The sequence below is a fragment of the Nycticebus coucang genome, chromosome 6 (genome assembly GCF_027406575.1).
Source record: "Nycticebus coucang isolate mNycCou1 chromosome 6, mNycCou1.pri, whole genome shotgun sequence".
NCBI lineage: Eukaryota > Metazoa > Chordata > Mammalia > Primates > Lorisidae > Nycticebus > Nycticebus coucang.
The window spans coordinates 65644135-65668214 of record NC_069785.1 but is presented as its reverse complement, the minus strand read 5'-3'; the positions used below and the strand labels follow the sequence as shown (position 1 = coordinate 65668214).

At 38.3% G+C, this 24080-nt stretch overlaps 1 protein-coding gene across 1 annotated transcript in view; it reads right to left on the bottom strand.

Moving 5' to 3' along the window:
* Positions 1-239: 239 nt before the first annotated feature.
* Positions 240-24080, bottom strand: part of RAB8B (RAB8B, member RAS oncogene family) — a 79909-nt gene continuing 56068 nt past the window's right edge. The window contains exons 2-8 of the mRNA XM_053594418.1: positions 23681-23741; positions 17832-17892; positions 11484-11561; positions 9812-9901; positions 8443-8508; positions 5576-5626; positions 240-4457 (exon numbers count right to left, since the gene is read on the bottom strand). Coding sequence (XP_053450393.1) covers positions 4365-4457; positions 5576-5626; positions 8443-8508; positions 9812-9901; positions 11484-11561; positions 17832-17892; positions 23681-23741 — 500 coding nt within the window. The 3' untranslated portion in view covers positions 240-4364. The remainder of the gene's footprint in view (positions 4458-5575; positions 5627-8442; positions 8509-9811; positions 9902-11483; positions 11562-17831; positions 17893-23680; positions 23742-24080) is intronic.

Sequence of the window (24080 nt, the reverse complement as noted above, 5' to 3'; positions counted from 1 at the left end):
GACTAAGAAGGGAAGGATGATCAATTTAAGGCTATAGGTTCTACAAGAGAATAACTTCAGTGTATTCTAAACTAAGGATAAGCAGGGCATCTGGACATTTTTCTAGGTCTTTAAATAACTCTGGGTCAGATATAAAGTTTGCTAATGTATCTCAAGTCTACCATGGTTTGAATCATCTACCTTATCAAATTTACAAAACCATTTTTAAAATGTGCAATCCATTTCAGAGAGTCATGAGTATTTTCATTATGTAGTTTTTATTTTAGACGAACATTATTGTAAATAAAAAAAGTTCACCTGGAATAAAATCCACTTTTTAAAAAACAAAAACAAAAACACAGCATCAGTATCAGTACACAGTTAATGAACTGGCTTAAACAAGATTAAACACATGACAGGTCCACTTTATCTGCAGGAGCTTTTCACATCAAGCCATTGGAGCAAAAATAAAGTATGTTTAAATTACGATAATTCTATGGAAAAACTAGATATTCTCCATTAGGGGCATGATTTTTGTCAAATAGTTTAAGGTATTTTGCATTAAAGGAACTGCAGTGTCAGCTGCAAACAAAATAAAATCCATCTGTAAGGCCTATAATAATTAAATTCACATTTTCAAAAAAGGTAAGAAAATGAAATGAGTTCTATTAGTTCTTGGCAGCAAGAAATGCAGTTGAGTATGGCACATGCATTTCAAGAAATGAAGTAAATCTGAAAATATTTGTTTGCTAATTTTCATTTCTGTACATTTCAATTTAGATTTTTTTCATACTGAATATCACATTAATTTTATTAGTCTAAAAGAAAGATCGACTCTACTCTAAACTTATGCTAGAATGTGAAATTTTATTAACCTATCCTGCCCTTCCAGGTCCCTCTACATGTCAAGGGATTTCACTTTTAGATATTCCCTTCTTCCACCCCCACTCACCCATCCCCTTCCCCCCATGTAACAAGAATGAAAAAGGAATGTGTTTTCTGTTTAAAAAATAAATTCTAAAAAACCTGATTGCAGAAATGAGTGCTTAAAATTTGAGATGAGTAAACCAACACATTGAAATGTGGTTTTAAATTTTTAAGCTTAGAAGCTCTTTTTTTTAAAGATTAAGAACTAAACTTGCAAAGGAATCTAAGTCATGAATTTGAAAAGAATGCTTAAATGTATCACTTACTGATCACAGGGAAAAATTTATAAGCCTTAATACAGACTCTCAGCATTCAGAACCTGTAAAATGGAGTTATAATCTCTTACTTAGAAACTTCTGTAAAAATGTATCTATATTGCACAGCTAAATTTATTAATGAAAACAAGGAGATAATACTTTTTTTTACTCTACTGGATATGACGTGTATGTTCTATTCTAAACTAAGATATCTTCTATCTTTCTCTAAGATACCTTCAGCTCAAAACAAAACATATGATCTAAATTTTGTTGGATGGTTAAAGGCTGGCTCACCGTTTTCTACCAGGTATTAGAATACTAGTTAGCTAAATGAGGTATAATTAAAAAATAGTCCTTCAAAGTAAAGAGTATAGTCTTCTGAAAATTTATAACAAAGACTGCACAAAATGTTCATGTAAGTAGTAAGAAACCCTGTAGCACCTACTAACTGATGCACAGGTGGATTATTTTATCATAATCTGCCTGAAGTAAAATATAGCTAAAATAAGTTCCCAGTGAAACATTTTACAATCAACTGACTCACATGCTACTTAGTTACAGCACATTTTCACTGTCTGATACCCTCAGTCTATTTGAAAAGGTCTAGTCCAATCACTGTCAAAAATTAGCACATTGATAATAAAGTGCAGCCGTTGCACCATTAAACTGCTGCAAAACTCTTCATGTACCTTATCCATAAGACTACAAAAATGTTCACAAAAAAACTAGATTTCTCAGTTTCAGCAGGAAACAGACAATGATCTGTCACTAAATTCATCTACAGATAGAAAAAATAATGCACTATATGTACATTATTAAGCAAAGTGGAATATTTATTGGGTCATTTTACCATGCAGAAAGTGAATTTCCTATGGTTTTAGCTCAATTTATATACAATTTAGCAAAGCTAAATGTAAGAAAATAGCAAGGACAATTTATTTTTATATAACAGAGCATATACTCCCAATTTGCCGCTACTTCAAAGAGCACTTTTAGACTCATCTAACTTTTTTACAGGCTCTTTCAAAGGGAAGTTCATGGAGACTAGTTATTAACCCATATAAGACAAAAGAAGAGAGGAAACAGAACAAAAGCAAAGCATTCTGTTAAATAAAAAAGCTAACCACAGAATATGTCAGTTTTGGTTTGCAGACAACCCCTGAGATATAAACCAAAGTGTTAAGACACCAAATAGTCAGAGGTAAATTACTAAGAGAATTACATTCATACATGGTGTCATAGCACTTGCCTTTTAGAAAGTACTTTATTACCATCCAGAAAGCTTAACTGCTTGGAATTTTTTCAGAAAATTAGTGAGAACAAGATATTTCTAAGAAGTTATTTTTTTCTTTTTGAAAAATGTATATAACTTTGAAGACAGTAGATTTATAATCAAGTTTCAATCATGGAATCACTATCCTGGGACAGCAATGGGTAAGTATAAAATTATTAAGAAGGCTAACATTTGTCAACAGTAAGTTTGGCAGATTCATCAAAAACAGCTCTGGCATATCTGCAGCTGCTAAATTGTTCCTAAGTGTTCTAACAAGTAGTAAAGGTTGGCTGGTCCGAGTATTCTAAGGACATATCTTAATTTGAAGCAGAATTCTCTGTGGTAGGTAACAAGCAATCCATTTAGATTTCCATCTCCTGTTCTAAACTATCAAGCATGATAGCAGCCTTTGCGAAGCAAATTAGGCATAAGAGGAAGAATAAGTAATAGAAGTCATTCCCCTGACCACCTCTGTCTTATTGCCTTCTGTGTTATGGCACTGAGGGCTAGAGTAAAAGCAATGACATAGTGATCTGAATTTGGCACATAAGTTAACACCAAATACGTTTATTTCTTACACGATGGTTTCATCTATAAAATGTATACCAGTACCAGTGTTTGGTGAGAAAGGCAACTAAGCTTTTGGTTGGCTTTGGCACAAAGGACTAGACTAAGTTCCGTAACAATGAACCTAAACAGATGGAAATGGGTTCTACAACATTCAAAAATGGATGTTTTAAAACTGAAACCTTGATCACATTTTCCTAATGAAAAGGCAAGACTTTTCCTAGAAGCTGTGCTAGGTCTAATTACTTTCATTAAAAAAATACTTATTCAAATAAAAACAGTACCAAAAATCATTATTTTTACCAATACCAAGAACTATCTATTACATTTATATCAACAAGTTATTCTCCCTATAGGTAAGCTTTCTGCAAACTAAAATCTAAATCTAACTTTTGTTAACTTTTGCAGACAGGGCTTATGGTCTGCAAAATTGGGAATTACAACTAAACCAGCAAGCTGAGGGATGAAACTTAAGAAAAAAAAAAAATACTTTACATATCCTTATGTGACAGAGCCACAGTTAGATGCTGAAATAAAACCCTAAACGGTACATTTTTCTGCCTACATGAAATTTCAGCTGAAGAAGTACACAAATAGAAATATGACAATGCTCAAATATGTTATTAGTTTTAGATAAGTGAATAATTACAACAAGTCAAACATGAGACAGAACAGCAAATACAAACCCCAGGAAAAGTGAGATTATGGTGATTTCCAAAAAGTTTTCAGAGATTAGGCAAAGGTTATCAATTTATAGTGATTCATCCAGCCACTCAGACGCTCATAAAAAGGTTTAAAAATGAGGCAAAGCTCTTAATGATCTGAAGAAATAAAGCAACTATTACCTCTGAGGAATAGATGGGCTTTTTACCAAATTTTAAAATGAATTTAATGATTCTTATTTAAGAAAATCTCAAATCAAAGCATTTACATAAATGCTTTCAAGGCAGTAGCATTCTGATCTCTTTTAAACATCCCCAAATGTACAAATTTGTCTAGAACTTTATGACACAGAAGTGTGCAAATATACGGCTAAGATTGTGCTGTAATAGGCTACCACTGATGTGCAAAGTGAAAAAGAAAGATAGCAGCTTCTGCAAAAGGCAATAAAACAATGAAAAAACAAGTTAGGTCCTGCGTGTGTCTCCACTTCATCGCTTCCATGTTTGAAAAAAAAGGAGCCTGTTCTTTTGCTAGGCCATGTGGCTGGAACCCACGTGGCGTTCTGTGTTGAGAGGTCTAAGTTGAACGGTGCTCTCAGCAGCAGCCCAGTGGTGTGATTCTGAGGCTGGGTGACCTGTGCTTTCAGAGAAGCAGGAAAAGGCCTTCTAGACGTGCTGCAGTCTCTCAGAAAGAGTTCATCAAAGTAATGAACAGCGGAAGAAACTGGTCTTCTTTGATCGGTTTTCTGTTATTTTCACTGGTCCACCTGCCCCAGCTGAATTGCTGTCATTCTAAAAAACAGAAGATAAAGTTACCAAGGAAATGGTGGCTTGATCCCAGTTATCTAAAAAATAAAAATCATTAAACCATGTGAAATATGTATTCAGTGAAATGTGTATTTCACTAGAGTATTTTATTAGAAAAAGAACTACTTAAGCACCAATGTCTTTTTCTTTGGAAATGTGGATTAAAAAGAGAAAAATGTCCTCAGGATAGCACTTTTATATCAATAATATATTAGATAGGAAGCTCCTATTTCTAGTTCAAAGAAATTATAACCAATGAAGTATAAAGTTTCAAAGATAATAATGGAAACAATGTTAAAATACTGGTACAGACAATCCTGATAGGAGAGCTGATAATATAAGGCTTACTGTTATATTCAGGACTCAGGTTAAAACAAATGTTCAAGATTGTCCTAAGGATTCATCATTTGAGATAGTTTCCAATTTAAGCAAACTTTAGCAACTTCAGTACCATAATTATATAGATATAAATATATGTCCCATAAATTATCTAAGAAAACTGAACTAGATAACTTTATGGCAAAAATCTAATTTGTGCCATTATTATTGTCATTATTCTTTATTTTTTTGTTGGAAACAGAGTCTTATTCTGTTGCCCTGGGTAGAGTACCATGGTGTCATAGTTCACAGCAACCTCAAACTCTTGGGCTAAAGTGATCCCCTTGCCTCAGCCCCCAGGGTAGCTGGGACTACAGGCACCGCCACACCGGGCTACTTTTTCTATTTTTAGTAGTGACAGGGTCTTGCTTTGCTCAGGCTAGTCTTAAACTCCTGAGCTTAAGCAATCCAATTGCCTTGGCTTCTCAAAAATGTTAGGATTACAGGCATAAGCCCTATTTTCATTATTCGGGTCAACATTCAATTAAAGACCACCTGAAGAGACAGATGAAAGAACGGCAACAGCTGTTGTTCAGAACTAAGAATCCTAAACAAACTCAAATTTTAAGAATCAGTGTTCAACCAAATAAATATCTGAGTCAAGAAAAAAATGAATTTAATGTGAATAAATATTAATCAAGTCTATCCTTTTCATCAAATGTAAAATAAAAACAGATGATATTAAAAAAACAGCATAATACAAATAAAAATTGTAAGATACAAACCATTTTTCTGTTGAGTTTTGTCATTATATCTCGTGCAAGGGTAAAAAACGCCTATAGGTAAAACAAAAATTTTCTTTATTATATATTCGCAATATATTTTAATATAGAAATACTGAATTTTCATTATTCCATCAAATATATTACTCCAAAGTTTTAAAATGAGAAAATAACAACTGTAATCATAGTATGCATATGAATGTTATATGCTTTTTCAACTGTGTCATAAACATTTTCCTAAGTTATCAAACTGTCATTCCTTCCTTCATCAAATATTTCCTTCATGTTATATCTGACACATGTTCCTAATGTAACACATGTTGAGTTATGAGTAGATTCCTCAGTATACTGAGAACAGGGCAGAGACTCTGCCTAAGCCACTCCACAGCCCCAGAGCAGGGCACAGTGTCTAGTCTAGGACCTTCTGAATGTCTGTTTAATGAGTAAATGAGTGATTATATATTATCCTATAGCTCTAAAATCTGTCTTCACAAAAATCTCTACTTTTTACTTCTGATCTCCTCTTTCAAATTGCTCTCACACACACTGATGTATAATCTTCCATGACTTCACATCCCAATATCCCAATAGTTCCTGGAGCTCAGCTATCAATAAATTCCCCTCCATGAAAATCAGTTCAATGGAAGCAAGATAAATCTGAGTAATCTCAGTGATACTTTATCCACAGTGTCTCTTGACGCTAACCAAATATTATTTAAACCCATCATTACTTAATTTTGTTTCTATAGAGCCAAGAACTATTAAACCGTCTTTAGTTGTCTCCTTGTTAAATTCACTGTTATCAACCTCTGTGCACTCAACCACTTTTTTTTTTTTTTTTTTGAGACAGAGTCTCACTATGTCATCCTCGGTAGAGTGCCATGGCCTCGCAGCTGACAGCAATCTCAACCTCTTGGGCTTAAGCGATTCTCTTGCCTCAGCCTCCCAAGCAGCTGGGACTACAGGCGCCCACCACAAGGCCCAGCTATTTTTTGATGCAATTGTCATTGTTGGTTAGCTGGCTTGGGCCAGGTTCAAACCTGCCAACTTCGGTGTATGTGGCTGGTGCCGTAACCACTGTGCTACGGGCACCGAACCCACACCCAACCACTCTTGATCTTCAAAAACTGCTCAGGAAAAGGACTATTTCCAGGGACTGTAACAAACTGGTCAACATAAAGAACTAGGCCTGCTGCACTGACATGTACATGTGGTGCGTATCTGGTCTATGGAAATCAGGTCAATGGTAAGGAGGTGGTCAATGCAGGGAGATGGTCAACTATGGAGCATCTACTGCCTTATTACTCATTGTCAGTGCCTCACTGTCCTGCCGGCCACCTATGAGTCTAAATAAGCCCTTCTCAGTTTTCTGAGGCTAACTGTACTAATTTAACGCTCTGGAAAAATGGCTGACATTTGTATAACACCTGACTAGAGTAAGCAGCTCAGCAACTTTCTCCTTCCGTAACTCATGTTCTCTCTAAGCCATAGCTATGAGCAAGGTGCGGGTGCTAACAGAGACTTAGCCTGCTCCGAACCAGTCTCATGTCAGGAGGGTGAGCAAGCTTTTCTCCTGTCTCTACCATTCAAGCCAACTTAAGAGGTTCCCTCTTTCTGATGGGGTAAAATCCTTCGTGGCAAGCAGAGAGAAGCATTATTCTGCTGAACTAAGTTTGTGTCAATAAATAAGTAGTGATTTCCTGTTTCCTAACACCCATTAGCCAACCTGATAAAAGGACTGTTAGTTAACTTCAAACAAAGAAAAAGTTCAGATCTCAGTGTCCATTGGCTAATAAAGTTATTTAAATTTTTAGCCATCATGTTATGATAAATAGTGAGTAGCCTAAGAAATTAAATGTTTATGAGACCACCCGTATTATTAAGTAAATTATACATATTAACTCATATTACATGTATTGTCCTTATGATCAGTTTAATACATGCTTTTTAAAATATTTAAATATTTCATTTAGAAATGAAAATATCATCAACAATTCTGCCTTTGTGAAGAAAACCTATTCTTAGATGACTTTGATTTGGTTTTCATTAACAGTTTACTTAATGAAAATTTATTAAAGCTACTCTCTGATAAACATAATTTCTTACTTCTACTAAATGCCATTGTGTTAAAATGTATTGTGTTTACCCTACTTCAAATTTGTATACTAAGGGAATCAGTTCAGTAGCAGTTTAATTCTCTGGAGAGAGTACAGACATGTAAGCAACTTAACTCTTTTGTTACAGGCTACTGTAGGATGACTTGAATGATAACAAACGAGCTGAGGACACAGCTTGCTCTGCTAATCAGGATTTCCAGCTTCCCACACAAAGGGCAAAACTGAACTTAAATTGAACTTCTAATCTTCTGTTCAGCAAATCTTTTTTTTTTTTTTTTTTGTAGAGACAGAGTCTCACTTTATGGCCCTCGGTGGAGTGCCGTGGGCTCACACAGCTCACAGCAACCTCCAACTCCTGGGGCTTAAGCGATTCTCTTGCCTCAGCCTCCCGAGTAGCTGGGACTACAGGCGCCTGCCACAACGCCCGGCTATTTTTTGGTTGCAGTTTGGCCAGGGCCGGGTTTGAACCCACCACCCTCGGTATATGGGGCTGGCGCCTTACCGACTGAGCCACAGGCGCCGCCCTGTTTAGCAAATCTTAATTGAGCAATTTAATATAACCCATGTGGAGGCTGGATGATAGAAATTCCACAACCATAGTCCACACAAAAGTCAGAAGCACAAAGTGGGAGGTGGGTCAACTAAAAGCATTCACTAGATCAGAAAAATACCCAGGCTTTGACAGCTGCTTGAACACAGGAACTTCGGCTCTGGTGCCACTACATAACAAGTCACCACATGTCTCCTTCTTACCTCTTCTACATTTGTACTGGATTTTGCACTTGTCTCCAAGAATTTAATTCCATAGTCAATTGCTAGCTGAAAGGCAAACAGAAACATTGAAATTCAGTGAAAATTGCTTGAATGTATGAAGCATTTATATTTTTTAGGCTTTTCAAAGGTAGTATCTATTTTAGAACTCTAAATGGCTCTCAGATGTCTTTGTTTTCTTCTATTGTATTTGGAATTTAATAATTTAACTTATAAGAAAAATGGCACAACTTCCATTTAAAAAACAATTTAAGTACTCTTTTTTTCTATTATACTTTCAGTTCTCTAATACATGGTATATGTACAAGAAAAACTATGCAATAGTTGGGTGAAATTTTACCCTTACAATTAAGTTGGGATAATTTGCTCCTTTTATCTGCTCCAAAAGTACAATTCTCCAGGTTACTCTATTGACTTATAATTGCTTTTAATAAATTCATCCGTAGTAGAACAAAAGCTTAAATACTGAAGTACTCTTGCTTTGATTTCTTCTGACTGAGATAAACTGTGAACTCTTTCATATTTCCATCTATCCCCAAAAGAGTTCCTAGTTCGTTTACAGCACTAAGATTAAGTTTGCAGTTAGATTGAAAAACGAAACACATTCTGCATATAGTATTCAAAAAAAGGCTAAAGCTTAAAATTCTAAAAAAATTCTAAGACTTAAAAAGTGAAGCCAATATAGAAAATACCACAGAAGCAGTAAGGTACACAGACTGAATTTTTAGTTAGTTTGTTTTGTTTTGTTTTTTTGCAGTTTTTAAAGACCAGGGCTGGGTTTGAACGTGCCACCTACGGCATATGGGGTCGGAGCCCTACTCCTTTGAGCCACAGAAGACGCCCAACTGAATGTTTTTGCGTTAGTGGACACAAAAGACAGAAATGTCTATAAATGACATCCATATTTATTCATAACGATCTAAATCTAATGTGTAGCAAGTAGTAGTTTCTTAGGGGGAAAAAATGAATTGGAAAATGATTACTATTGAAACTTCATCTATAACTTTTTTTTTTTTTCAAAGACAGTACATTGCTTTAACTTCAAAACTGAGAATTTTCATACAATCTGAAGTCTAAGGAGCAGGAATCTAGAAAGGACCAGTTTGTACCTCCCAGAAAACATGAGCAAATTCTTTAGGAATGAGTCATGACCATACAGCTTATGGAGCTAGATCATGAATACTAATTCACAGCATTCAAGTATGGATTACCACTCTTTGTTGTTGATACCCAATTTTAAAGGATTCAAGCATAGATATGTTTAAAGTTAAATCAATAATTAAATAGTACTAAGAAAAAAGAAGTTTCATGTGAGCAAATTCCAACTTCTATCCATTCAGTTCAAATTTACCTTCTCTCCTCGTTCTTTTGACACTTGTCTTTTGTCATTCATATCACATTTGTTACCCAGGATCATTCTTTCAACATCTGAGGAGGCATGCTGCAGAGAGAAAATAATTTGCCATAAAACGGCCTGAGAAAAATCCGTTATTCAATAGACAAATCTTAGCCTATCTTTCACATCTAGGAATTTAATAGTAAGACAAACAATCTTTCAGTTAACACAGGCCTGATTCAGAGAAAAGTTTACAGAAGGGAGGAGGGCAAAGTTACAGCATGACAGCCTTCACAGAGCCCTACAAACCTTTTCCCCCAGAGGGCTCAGTCACTCTCACGTTAGTCTTTGCACACAAGCAAACAGAAATAAAACTAATGATTATCTAACAACGAAACTTCCAAATATTTGTCTGACTCCAAAGAAGGAAAAAAACTTGGTACTGAGTGACCCAGTGGAGAAAGTGTTCTGGATTCTAAATTATTGGAAAGTAAATTCATGTGAGTTTATAAATGTGTATGAAATTATTCTAGAGTCAGATTTTGTTTTTTTCCTGAAATGTCAAAGACATAAAAATAATTAAATACCAATGCTCTTTGAACTAAAACAAATTTCAAATATCTGAGAGCAAATATCTGAAGGGTAAAAAGTTACCAGAGTAAAAATGAAAGCAGATATAGTAAAAATAAGATGGAGTCTTTCCGGCTGGGGCAGACATGACACAGCTGATCTGGTCAGTTTAAGTGCTACCTGAACTTCACCTCCTCACCCCCATCTCTCCCATTCTTACTGTTTTGTAAATTTAGCCTAAATATGCCTCTCTTGAACAGTTTAGGTGGATTGTTTTAGGAGATTAACTTTTGAATTGGAATGTTATTTTGGATCAAAATTATACTGATTATTGTTTACTGTGGATCATGGGTTCGGCTGATTACTGTATAAGTAAAGGGTTAATACGAACCTGTGAGTTCACTTTGAACTCAAATGTTGGAAATGAAAGAACATAACAGTCTTGGAGAGGCTACTGTCACTGTTCCCCAGAATCCCAGCCTTCTGACAAAGTTTGGTGGACCTATCCTCACCTCTGCATATTGGCCAACAGTGACAGCCAGCCGGACCGTCTTCCTCTGGTAACAAAAATATATTTTGCTAGTCAAACAGCATGGTGGAATAGCTAAAACCTGGGAGTCAGAAGGTTTAATCCCGGCTTTCTTTCTTTCTTTTTTTGAGACAGTGTCTCACTCTGTTGCCCAGGCTAGAGTGTCATGGCCTCAGCGTAATTCACACTCGAAGTCCTGGATTCTAAGGGCCCATCAAAACACCCAACTAATTTTTCTATTTTTAGTAGAGATGGGGTCTTGCTCAGGGTGGTCTCTAACTCTGGCTCTCTTTTTTAAAGGCTGTTTGAGCAAAGGCAAGTCACTCTGGACTGAGTTCCTTCCTGTATAAAATGGGGACTTGGGTGAAATTTGCACTGAGTTTAAAATTCTATGAAATTGCTCGACTGCCCGCCCTCCCCACCCCTATAGTGGTCAGGGTGGCAGTAGCAGAGATCCAGGCCTTTACGGAGGCCCAACCTGCCCAGGCCTCCGTCGCACAGCCCCACCAGCCCTCAGAGAGACGGCAGCCCGTTAGAGGCTGCCAGTAGGACTCTTCTCCAGCACCACCCTTTCCTCTCTCTGCATACCTCTTCAATGTTTCTTATCCAGTTTTTAATATTGTCAAAGGATTTTTCATTTGTGATGTCATAGACCAGCATAATTCCCTAGAAGAGGAAAACAATCCTTATTTAGTACCTTATATAAAGTGGGTATATAATGTCAGTGTTCTCTTACCCTCTAGAAACCTTTTGTTGTCCTCTTTTGTCTTCAAAAAGGGGTTCATAGTAAGTTTGAAAAGTATAGAGAAATAAAAATCAGTAGATAAATTCTTCCATTGTCTCACCATGTAAATAAATAAAAACTCGGTTAACATTTTCACTGTTAACCTTTAATGAATTCGTGATTGTGGTAAAGGTGATACTCCCTTTCTGCCTGACCTAACATGATAACAATCGGCACCAACTGGAGCACAGTGTTTAAGTTAAAACAGAGATAACATTGAGAGTAAGAGGTAATCATTTCCAGTGTGCACCTGTTTATTCCAAGTAGAAACTGTCTTGCTTCTTGCTCCTCTAAGATCGAAACCACACAGCTTTAAAATTATTCTTTATATAAGCTGATCAAAATGTCACTCTTTATCTAAATAAACCACAGACACTTAAAATAGAAGGCATTTGCCATACTGGTTTAATGAAATGTTGGATTTCTAAAGACCCCATGTCTGGTATTTCTTAAAGGTTTACTTTTCAAATGTTTCAACTAACACCGATAGGCTAACTATTCAAAAATCCTATATCCCCAGACCATACTCTGTACTAAGAGCTAAATCCACTCACCTGTCCATCCGTTCATTATACATTTAGTGAGCACCTGCTGTGAGTATGATACTATACTAGGTGCTACCAGCAATAAACAAGCTAGTAAAGCTCCCTTCCTCTTGTGGATGGCTAGCAGAGAAAACAATGAATTGATAACTATAAAATTAATTATGACTTTGATAATTGCTGTGTAGGAGCACAGGGAGATCTGAGCACATATCCCTGGGTTGTATCTAATCTGGTTCAGAGGCTGAAGTGGTCAGGGAAGGCTTCCTTAAGAAAATGACAATAAAATTAGAGCCAAGGCCTAAGAACAGAGCAGACAAACTAGGCAAAGAGGTTGGGACCGGAGTGAAGAGGGGGAAGCCTACAGTGCCTGGCAAACAGCAGAAACATTATAAATTATAAATATCCTGCTGACATTGAAGATCCAGAGCCCACTGGACTGAGCAAAAGGAAATCATCATCACAAGGGCACACAGATGTAATGAAAGAAGGGCACAAGATGTGCCGTAGAGACCACTGTTTGGACCCTGGCTGCTAGATTCACCTGTCGTAACTGCAGACCCAACTAAGTAAAATGTAAGACCGTCTTCTCTCCTCTGAACCTTCTACTCCTCCTTGTATTATCATTGTGGTGAAGGGCAATACAACCCAGCCAGCCCACCCAAGCAAACATATGGGAGTTATCTTCCTCCCCTCCACGGACAGTCGCTAAGTATTCCTCAGTACTTCCAGAATCTGACCCTTCCTCGAACACACGCACGGCCTTACTTAGATTTTCATCAATTATCCTTTAGCAGGATTACTATCATAACCGTTCATTGGTTTCCATGCTTTCATTCTTAACCTCTTATTTATTTATTTATTTATTTTTTGTAGAGACAGAGTCTCACTTTATGGCCCTCGGTAAAGTGCTGTGGCCTCACACAGCTCACAGCAACCTCCAACTCCTGGGCCCAAGCGATTCTCTTGCCTCAGCCTCCCGAGTAGCTGGGACTACAGGCGCCCACCACAACGCCCGGCTATTTTTTGGTTGCAGTTTGGCCGGGGCTGGGTTTGAACCCGCCACCCTCGGTATATGGGGCCGGCGCCCTACCGACTGAGCTACAGGCGCCGCCCCTCTTATTTATTTTTTTTATCGAGCATATGAGTGCTATGGCATGTCTTACCTTTTATTTATTTTTTTCAAATAAGTATGCTATCTTTTCGGGGGGGAGTTATGCACACCTCAGGCATTTATCATTCTTTGTGTTGGCAACATTTTAATTCTATTTTTTTTTTTGCAGTTTTGGCCAGGGCTGGGTTTGAACCCACCACCTCCGGCATATGGGGCCAGCACCCTACTCCTTTGAGCCACAGGCGCCACCCTCAATTCCATTCTTTTAGTTATTTTAAAGTATACCTTAACTTCTTATTGTAGATTTTTTTTTTTAGAGACAAAGTCTTACTTTGTTGCCCTCGGTAGAGTGCTGTGGCACCACAGCTCACAGCTCTTTGGCTTATGCAATTCTCTTGCCTCTGCCTCCCGAGTAGCTGGGACCACAGGCACCCACCACAAAGCCCAGCTATTTTTTTTTTTTTGCAGTTTGGCCATGGCCCAGTTTGAACCCGCCAGGCTCGGTACATAGGGCCAGCACCCCACTCACTGAGCCACAGGCACTGCCCTTCTTATTGTAGATTATAGCCACTTTGTGGAATGTTGTGCTATGGAAATACTGTCTTAACATCTTCTGATCCATTTTCCATAGAGGAACAAAAGCTATTACTTCAATGTTCCAAATCCTTTACTATCTTTCCAATACACAAAATTAAATAAAAAATTCCTTGATATGGTAGGCAAAGTCCTTCAGGGTCTGGCTTCCAATTTTGTAAGTAAATATAAAATATGAATGTAAATAAATATAAATCATAGAAAATGCACATGTGTAAAGACAAAAGAATTCAGGAAATAAAATATTAACAGACAGTGTCTCTGAGTGGTGGGATTTGGGTGATTTCCTGAGATTTTCAAAAATTTTTATACTCTCTGAATCCTTTTGGAAACCAGAAAAAATACATTATTGTTTAAATGACAAGCAATATTCTCCTCCATCCTTCCTCCTCCCTACCTCAAATGCAAATGCCTTACTCTGAGCATACATTCTAAAGGACATTTTACAATTGCCTCATTATACACTGGAGAACTAAAAATGGTTCAAACGGGAAATTATATCTTATGTATACTTTACTACAATAAAAAAATCAAAGTGGATTTTAAATAGTTCTTGATTCAAAGTGTTTGGCTGCCTATATTATTAAAATCAACCACATAACCGCCACCGCACCACCTATCCTTTGGGCTGTATGAACCACCTCGATTATTTGCATGGCATAGCACTGTGAAATTTCACTTCACTTGGTTAGCACAGAAAGTGTGAACACAGTGTGGTGTTACGAGAACAGGCTCTGAAGTCAGAGGCTTCTAGTTTGAGCTCCAACACGTATTAACTAGAAGACCCTGGAGACGTTACTTTATTCCTCAGCTTCCATTTCCTCATTTGTAAAACAAGGACCACACAGCTTCTAGGCTGGATTATTTTGAGGGTCGACTGAGATATTATTTTTAAACTACTTAACCTAGAACACAGGACATAGCTCAGACTCAATAAATGACAGTTAATACTAATTTATATCTTTTTTTGGTTTCAATACTTGAAATCAGTTGACTACTGCCTATGTTTGTAAGCTAACTGATATTATGAATCATTTGGAAATACAAATTTAAGTGTATCAGTTAAAACTTTCTATGTCTGCTATGTAGCAATAAAAAAGAACAAAATTCTGTCATTTGTGGTACTGTGGATGAGCTTAGAGGACATTATGTTAAGTGAAATAAGGCTGGCACAGAAAGATAAATACCACATGTTCTCACTCATATGTGGAAGCTAAAAAAGTGTATCTCATATAAGTAGTGAGTAGAATGGTGGCTAGTAGAGGCTGGAAAGGGGAGGGCTGTGAGAGGGAGAGCCAGAAGTCAGTTAATGGTTACAAAATTACAGCCAGACAGGAGTAAGTTCTACTGTTCTATAGCACTCTAGCATGACTACAGTTAACAACAGTTTATTACATATTTTAAAATAGCTAGAAGAGAGAATTTTGAATGTTACACAAAGAAGTTGCTTGAGGTGATGGATATGCTAGTACCCTGATATGATCATTACACATTGTATACATATATCAAAATATCATACTATACCCCATACAATTATTATGTATCAATTAAAAATAATAGTAATAACAAAAGAAAGAATTTAAAAAAATTTATATATCTACAATAAGAATAGCTTCCTAAAAAATAAAAAATGGTGTTGATCGGGCAGCACCTGTGGCTCAGTCGGTAAGGTGCCGGCCCCATATACTGAGGGTGGCGGGTTCAAACCCGGCCCCGGCAGAACTACAACAAAAAAATAGCCGGGTGTTGTAGCAGGCGCCTGTAGTCCCAGCTACCTGGGAGGCTGAAGCAAGAGAATTGCTTAAGCCCAGGAGTTGGAGGTTGCTGTGAGCTGTGCGATGCCATGGCACTCTACCTAGGGCCATAAAGTGAAACTCTGTCTCTACAAAAAAAAAAAAAAAAAAAGTCCCTGTTGTAGTCATTCCCCTTACCCAGGAGGTGTGCCATGTACCCTGTATTTGTTCAGATATGGTCCCTCCCCCCCGCCCCCCACCTCAAAGCCTGATCATTCATCAGGATTGCTGCTATGCTGTGAATGTTTCTCAAGTATTTGAAACAGACCAAAGAATTCTGCCATGGTGGAGACTCCAGTACAATGCTTGTTGACAAGTTGCATATTTAAACCAACCAAACTAAAGCTGCCATAATCAACACTTGCTGAAAATGGTACACCCCAATGCGGACACGATGGCCCCGTATCCCACAGGAATAGATGACCTGAGAGATCCAAGACTGGAGTAGAGCAGGACTTCCTGAAGGTGTACCTGAGATGGTTTCTAGGTCTGAAATTGTGCACGGAGTCACCCCTTCAGCAAGTATGCATGGAGCGTCTACGTGTCAGACACTGGCAGTGTGGAAGGCAGAACAGAAGAGACAAAAATCCCTAGCTTCAAAATGGAAAGCCAATGCCATCTAGAAGAGTAACTGTTTCTAATGATCTGAAGTAATATAAGGAAAGACTGGCAGTAGATAAATGAAAAAGATAGACAATCCTCAAACCGCAATTCAATAACACATCCCAGTGAAACCGAAACATTTAATCCTACATTCTTAGTGTTGCTCCGCATCCTCTAGTGAAAATGAGCATGCAGATGGTGCCAACACATCACTCCCAGACAATAACAAATGGTCAATAGAAAGGCTTGTGTGTCCAAGATGCCTCTACTCAGAATTACCTGTAAATTATTCTAGATCATCCCTGTGATAATATTCTTTTTATTCCTAAAATCATTGCTGGGGGAAACAAACAAATAAATGTTCTCCTGGCACATGAAATAAGTCTCTTTCCTTTGATTCCAATCTAAGCAAATAGAGAGCAGCTGGCAGCTATCTTTATTAAAATGATGATCTTTCATAATTTTAAAAGCACTATAGGGTAGAATGTGGTGAACCTATACAAATACAATGGTTGGTGGTAAAGCTTTAAGAAGGAATTTCTAATCTTTTTGAGGGGATGAATTACATCTTCCTGGAGGTAAGGGGACAGCTATGACCTCTTTGGTTCTGTCACTCCAGCATCACTCCCAGGAGTACAAGTCTTTTAAACAATGAACTGGGTATGATGACAGCTGGTATCCTGCAAGATACCAGGTTAGGCTTCATCGTCTCAACTGTTCAGCTTTCAGAGACTCTCTGAGCATACTGGGTTTCATCATAATCCAAGGTTCCAACCTGTGCTTGCCTTAGGCATAAAGGACAGAGATACAGCCTTGGTCTGGGCCTGGCATTTTAGGCATGGTTCATTACAGATGTGCTTCCAGGCTGCCTTATTCACCACTGTACTCCCAGGAGCACACAGGACCTGCCCAGAGCCAATAAGCAACAGTGAATAGAGGAAGCCTCTCAAGATGGAAAATAACCACATGATGAAGTTATGATAACAAGGATAAGGCCAAGAAGCAGCAAACAAGGATGTGGTAGTTGAGATTCACTAGATTCTAAGCCTCAAAGAGTCACACCTAACCAGCTATGTTATGGCCAGCTGCCAGGACCCTCACCCAGGAGATTCCAGAGAGATGAGCCATGAGCAGTGCGTGTTGCAGAAATGGTTGAAGGATGAGAGTGCAAGAAAGGAATGCCTTGTCACAGGGCTTGGGGTTTGCTAAGATTGCCATATGGTGTTAATAAAGGAAAAGTCATAAAAATATACAATTACCTCAAGGTGCAGATGAGTTCTAGAACATCTATAAGCCAATTACCTGATTATTATTATGAAGACCAATGGCAAAGTATATAGTTATTAAACACAAAACATAACCAAAGAACCCTTTAAATGTTTGGTTGTCAAAAAATTGATTTTTCCCCATTGTACCACACTCCAGCTTGAATCTTATAATCTTGGCAAATAAATATGCATGTTTTTCTTCCACCTGAAGAGTTATAAAACCCTTAAACACACTCACCATGGCTCCTCTGTAGTACGCAGTCGTGATTGTTCGGAATCTCTCTTGACCTGCTGTGTCCCTAAAATTTGAAACAAAGGAAAATGGTTTTAAAAGCCATCACCCGCATCGCCAAGGAGAAACCCTAAGCTGGAGGAGACACATTATAATACAACACAATATTATAATTCTGGTTTGTTCACAGTGCAGGAGTCATAGGGGACAGGAGAATGAGACATTAGGGGAGTCACTGCACATCTGAGAGCTGGAGGTGGTGGTGGCCACAGGAGCCTGTCAGGAGCTCACAATGACTTGGGTAAAAAGCTTGAATCTTAATGATAAAAGGAGGAACAGGAAAATATATGAGCCCTGCTAGGAATTGTTATGTTATATTAGTCAAACACACGTGGGAGGGAATAGAGAATAGTTCTAAATCCTTGGACTCTGAGAGGTAGTTATAATCCTTTTGGTAAGTACTTAGTGATTAAGGCATTTTGCTTTCTTGACTGAACATGTGATTTCTGTACAAAGCAAACAATTGAGCTGGACTTACTACTGTGTATATTCTGCTCAGTAGAACACAATAAATGGATCTCTTCAAGAACTTTTTCATCTATGGAGCCCATGATTTCATGGGAACCTGGAGCTCAGTGCATAATTCTTGATGTTTCCAAAGACTTTTAAATAAGAACAACATCTCAAAATTACATAAACTTATATATATTGCTTTTTAGCTGATGGCATAACATTAAAATACATCCTGAAAAATACAAAAGTTCCTAATTATATTTATAGAAATAATCCTATAAAGGAAGTCACATTTCCTTGATATTTGGGAAAATCAGTATTCTCAAATTTGCCACTTACAGACAGAATTATTTTACTTTCTGCACTACTAAAATGAACTAAATTGAACAATTTAATTGCACAAGAGAAAGAGGCATTTATGGAAAAATATTAGAAATATAGCAAATACTAAACCCTAACAAAAGATGAAGGCCTAAGGGAAATACAGTAAATTAAAAACAATAAATACCTTACCATTTATGTATATTCTACAAATAACGTTTTCACAGAGCACTCACATGATGTCCACCACAGCTCAGAGTTTGTGTGTGTTTGTCTGTGTGTGTGGCAGGGAGAGAGGAGGTTACCATCATCCTCATTCTATAGACAAGGAAACAGGCTCAGAGGGTGTATGTTCCCAGATCTGCCACTAAACAGCTCATACTCTTGAAAGAGACAAGCATCCTAGGTTTCAGCCGGCCAGTGCAGGGCCAGGCCTCACACAAAGCCATCTTATTCTGTCACTGTCTCACTGAGAAGGATTAAATATATGGGGCACTTGTTTGGTATACAGCAAATAGATCACAGGGAGAATAGAAGCCAAGCACCTTTGAGGAGACTCAAACAAACACACTGCTAATCTAGAACCAGCTTTATGGTGAAGATGGAGAAGAAATCCCACCACACTAAACAGAGGTTGTGAGGAATGAATGGAGACAATTTTGCTGCTATGAGTAATGATGACTAGACAGGGCCATGATGTTTTGGCTACTCTATATTAAGTTCTAATGAGCTATGGTCACCCACGGGCTCCCAGAACACACTTCTTATTGCTATGATCAGGACTGTTAGCACAGAATCAAAAATTCTCTTTGCTTCCCTCTTCAAACTTTTTTTTTTATTTTGGTGAGACAGAGTCTCACTTTATGGCCCTCAGTAGAGTGCCGTGGCATCACACAGCTCACAGCAACCTCCAACTCCTGGGCTTAAGCGATTCTCTTGCCTCAGCCTCCCGAGTACCTGGGACTACAGGTGCCCGCCACAACGCCCGGCTATTTTTTGGTTGCAGTTCAGCTGGGGCCGGGTTTGAACCTGCCACCCTTGGTATATGGGGCCGGCGCCTTACCGACTGAGCCACAGGCGCCGCCCAACTTTTTTTTTTTTTTTTGAGATCAAAGTCTTACTATATCACCCTTGGTAGAGTGCTGTGGCGTCACAGCTCACAGCAACCTCAGACTCTTGGGCTTAAACGATTCTCTTGCTTCAGCCTCCCAAGTAGTTGGGACTACAGGTGCCCAATACAACACCTGGCTATTTTTTGGTTGTAGATGTCATTGCTGTCTGGCAGGCCAGGACTGGATTCAAACCCATCAGGTCTGGTGTATGTGGCTGGTGCCCTCGCCACTGAGCAACAGGTGCCAAGCTTCCAAACATTTTTTAAATTGTCTTTAAAATATCTGGCTTCTTGCTAAGCGCCAAGGACGAAAAGGGCAGCCTGTGATAACCTTCACAATGTTTTCTGATACATACTGGGAACTCTTTGAAGCTGACCATGATGTTCCAGGAGATTTTGGGTAGCTGTCCCAGCTTTATCACTGACCCAGACATACACCCTCAGATGGACTTCACCACTCTAAGTCCTAGTATCCTGCTCTATGAAAGAAGGGCTGGGGGATTTCAATGAAATATTCTCATCCTCTACCTACTCTGAGACTCAAAGAAGAAAAAGAGCCTGAGAAAAAGCTGATAGTGTAGTGCTTTTTTTTGAGACAGTGTCTTACTTTGTAGTCCTCCATAGAGTGCTGTAGCATCCTAGCTCACAGCAAATTCAAACTTTTGGGCTCAAGCAATCCTCTTGCCTCAGCCTCCCAAGTAGCTGGGAATACAGGCGCCTGCCACAATGCTCAGCTATTTTTTAGAGACTTGCTGTTCAGCTCAGGCTGGGCTTAAACTCATGAGCTCAAGCAATCCACCTGCTTTGGCCTCCCAAAGTGCTGAGATTACAGGCATGCGTCACCGTACTTGGCCTTGATGTTATTATATTACTTTACTAGTCAGTCCTCTTTCTTAATCTAAGCTGCTCTAAACTCTATGCTTTGCTACTGCTGTTATCATTACAAATTAGGTCACCAAGCATCACCAAAACCTTCCTCAAGGTTCTAAATCTACATGGCTCCAAAGCAAGCCACCATACTGAAAGAAATTAAGCCAGCTTCTAGGAGGTTAAAAAAAAAATGAAGAAGAGCTTTTAAGTTCAAATAAAAAATATTCAACCTAGCAATTTTGGAAGAGGCATATTTATTCATCATAGTTGAAACAAATTCTTTAGGAACTTAGCAGCTAGAGTAGAGTGATTATAAGGAGATCTTTGCCTTGCATATTTCAATATGAAATTTTGAAAGTTGGGAGATATACTATTGACAATAATTTGTGCTCCTTCAAAATTACTATCTTGAAGCCTAATCCTCAATGTGATGGCATTAGGACCAGAAGCTTTTGGGAGCTAATTAAGTCATGAAGGCCCTCATGAATGGGATTAGTGCCCTTGTAAGAGATGTCAGAGACATGATCTCTCTCTGGGTCACATGAAGACACACATGAGACAGCTGTCTATAGGCCCTCACTAGACACTGGCTCTGCTGGCAGCTTGATCTTGGACTTCCCAGCTTCCAGAACTGTGAGAAATAAATGTTTATTGTTTTAGACACCCAGTCTATGGTATTTTTGTTATAGCAGCAGTGACAGTGTAATACAATAAGGAATACATATTTGGTCTTTGCCCTGGTTCTTGGCACACAGCTCCTAAAATCCTTGCAATAAGTTTCTTCTTATGTGATAAGATATCTGGTGGCTAGGGCTCCTGAATAGTATCAGGATGGCGGACTGGTTGCCAGAAGAAACAACCAAGTGATTAGAGGTTGAAACTTCAGTCCGACCACCTAACCTCTATGTAAGGGAGAGAGGCTGAAGGTTGAACTGATCACTAATGGCCAATAATATAATCTTTCATGCCAACATAATGAAGCTTCCATAAAAACCCAAAAGAGGCTGGATGCAGTGGCTCATGACTACAATCTTAGCTCTCTGGAAGGCCAACGCAGGAAAATTGCTTGAGGCCAAGAGTTCCAGATCAGCCTGAGAAACCTTGTCTCTACCAAAAAAAAAAAAAAAGAGAGAGAGAAAGAAAAAATAGCAAAGCATGGTGGCATGCACCTGTAGTCCTAGCTACTCAGGAGTCTGAGGCAGGTGGATCACTTGAACCCAGGAGTCTGAGGCCACAGTGAGCTATAATGATGCTATTACACTCTAGCCAGGGCAACAGAGTGAGACCCCATCTCAAAAACAAAATAAAACCCAAAGGACTGGATTCAGAAAGCTTCCAGATAGTAAGAAAGTGCTTAGATTGTGCAGTACCCCCCTCCTACGTGGAAGAGAGCATGGAAGTTTTACATCCCTGCCCACAGGCCTTTCCCTGTGTATCTCTTCCATCTGACCATTCATCTGTCTCTTTTGTAATATCTTTTATAATAAATGGGTAAACATAAGTAAAGTGCTTCTCAGAGTTCTGTGAGATGCTCTAGAAAAGCAATGGAACCTGAGGACAGGGTCACTGGAACCCTAATTTATCGCTAGTTGGTCAGTATAGGTTACAACCTACTACAGGTTGAATGTCCCCAATCCAAAAATCTGAAATCCAAAATGCTCCAAATCCAGAAGTTTTTGAGCACCAACATGACACACAAGTGGAAAATTCCAAACCTGACTTCATGTGATGGGTTACAGTCAAAATACAGACATATAACACAGATTATTTAAAATATTTTGCTAAAAATACTTTATAAAATTACCTTCATGGTATTTGTATCAGGTATGTATGAAACATAAATGAATTTCATGTTTAGACTTCGGTCCTATCACCAAGATATCTTATATGTGCATGCAAATATTCCAAAATCTGTAAAAGTCCAAAATCCCAACACGTCTGTTCCCCAGCATTTTGGATAAGGGATACTCAAACTATACTTGAGATTGGTATCTGAAATAGAGACAGGCTTATGGGACCTAGCCCTCAACCTTATGGGATCTAATGCTACCTCCAGGCAGACAGTATTAAGAATTGAGTTCAATTATACGACACCCAGTCGGTTTTTACCAGAGAATTGCTTGGTGAGGAGGTGGGGGGACTCAATACTCATCTGTTGTCAGAAGTGTTATGCTGACTGTGTAAGAGAAAAAAAGTGGTATTGTTTTTTTTTAATATCTTACAGAGCAGCACAAAGATGTGACTTTTTTCTCCCATTATTTCCTAGTCCAATAGTCTTCATTTTTCCATTCAATGAGAAGAAATATGCAACTAAACTATAAAATATCAGAGATGGGGGCAATTCCAATGTCATCAATCCACCAATTTACAAATAAGGACAAGGGAAGTAACTGGCCCAAAGCCCTCCCTTTATAGGCATCATGGCCAGAACTTAGACGTGTACTCCCCGCTCAGGCTTCCTACTACTTGACCACTTTGATTTATCTGATTTCAAAGCTTCAACAACTGTGACGAAATAATTTACACTCTTTAGAATTTAGTTTCCTCTCCCCAAAATGAGAGTTTTCAAAGAATGAGCTGTCAGAGCTCTTTTGGCTCCAAGAGTTAGTACTATGCCTCATTTCCCTACTCTTGGTGGAGTTACCTTTGGGGGATACTCAATACCGACCCATTTCCCCCTGACTCTGACAAAGAAAATATGTTTTACCCAGCCAGGGCCTGCTAAACAACAATGACAACAATAACAAAACAATAGCTGGGCGTTGTGGCAGGCGCCTGTAGTCCCAGCTACTGGGAGGCTGAGGCAAGAGAATCATTTAAGCCCAAGAGTTTGAGATTGCTGTGAGCTGTGACACCATGGCATTCTAGTGAGGGCGACATAATAAAACTCTGTCTCCAAAAAACAAAAGAAAACATGTTTTAGCTGTCATAAAATGCCTCTAACTTACTACAATTCACATTTTAATTCTCACTTTCAACTCTCAATGACAGTAAAAACTCTGTGTATATGTGTGGAGTTTTTTTTTCTTTTTTTACTTACCATATCTGAAGCTTAATTTTCTTTCCATCTAGTTCTATTGTTCTGATTTTAAAATCAATGCCTGCCAGAAAAAACAAGAAAGATATGCTAAGTTTCTTCAAATGTAATTTCTTCAGATATAATTGAAGTCTTATTAGGAAGAAGACAAAGATTTCTATTGAAAAAAAGCTCTCCAACGCACTGGAAAATGTGAACCCAGAGAGGGAGTGAATGGTATGTTTCCTCTGAATACAGGCTGAAGAAAGGAATGCTAATTACTCGGCAAAGAATTCCCACACATGTTAAATGCAACGTATTATACGCCTCATTATTCTGACACAAATGGATCACATCCTGCAAAATTCTGTAATTTAGATGGATGGAGAACATGCCATATTTTCTGCTTTCTGAAGTACATATA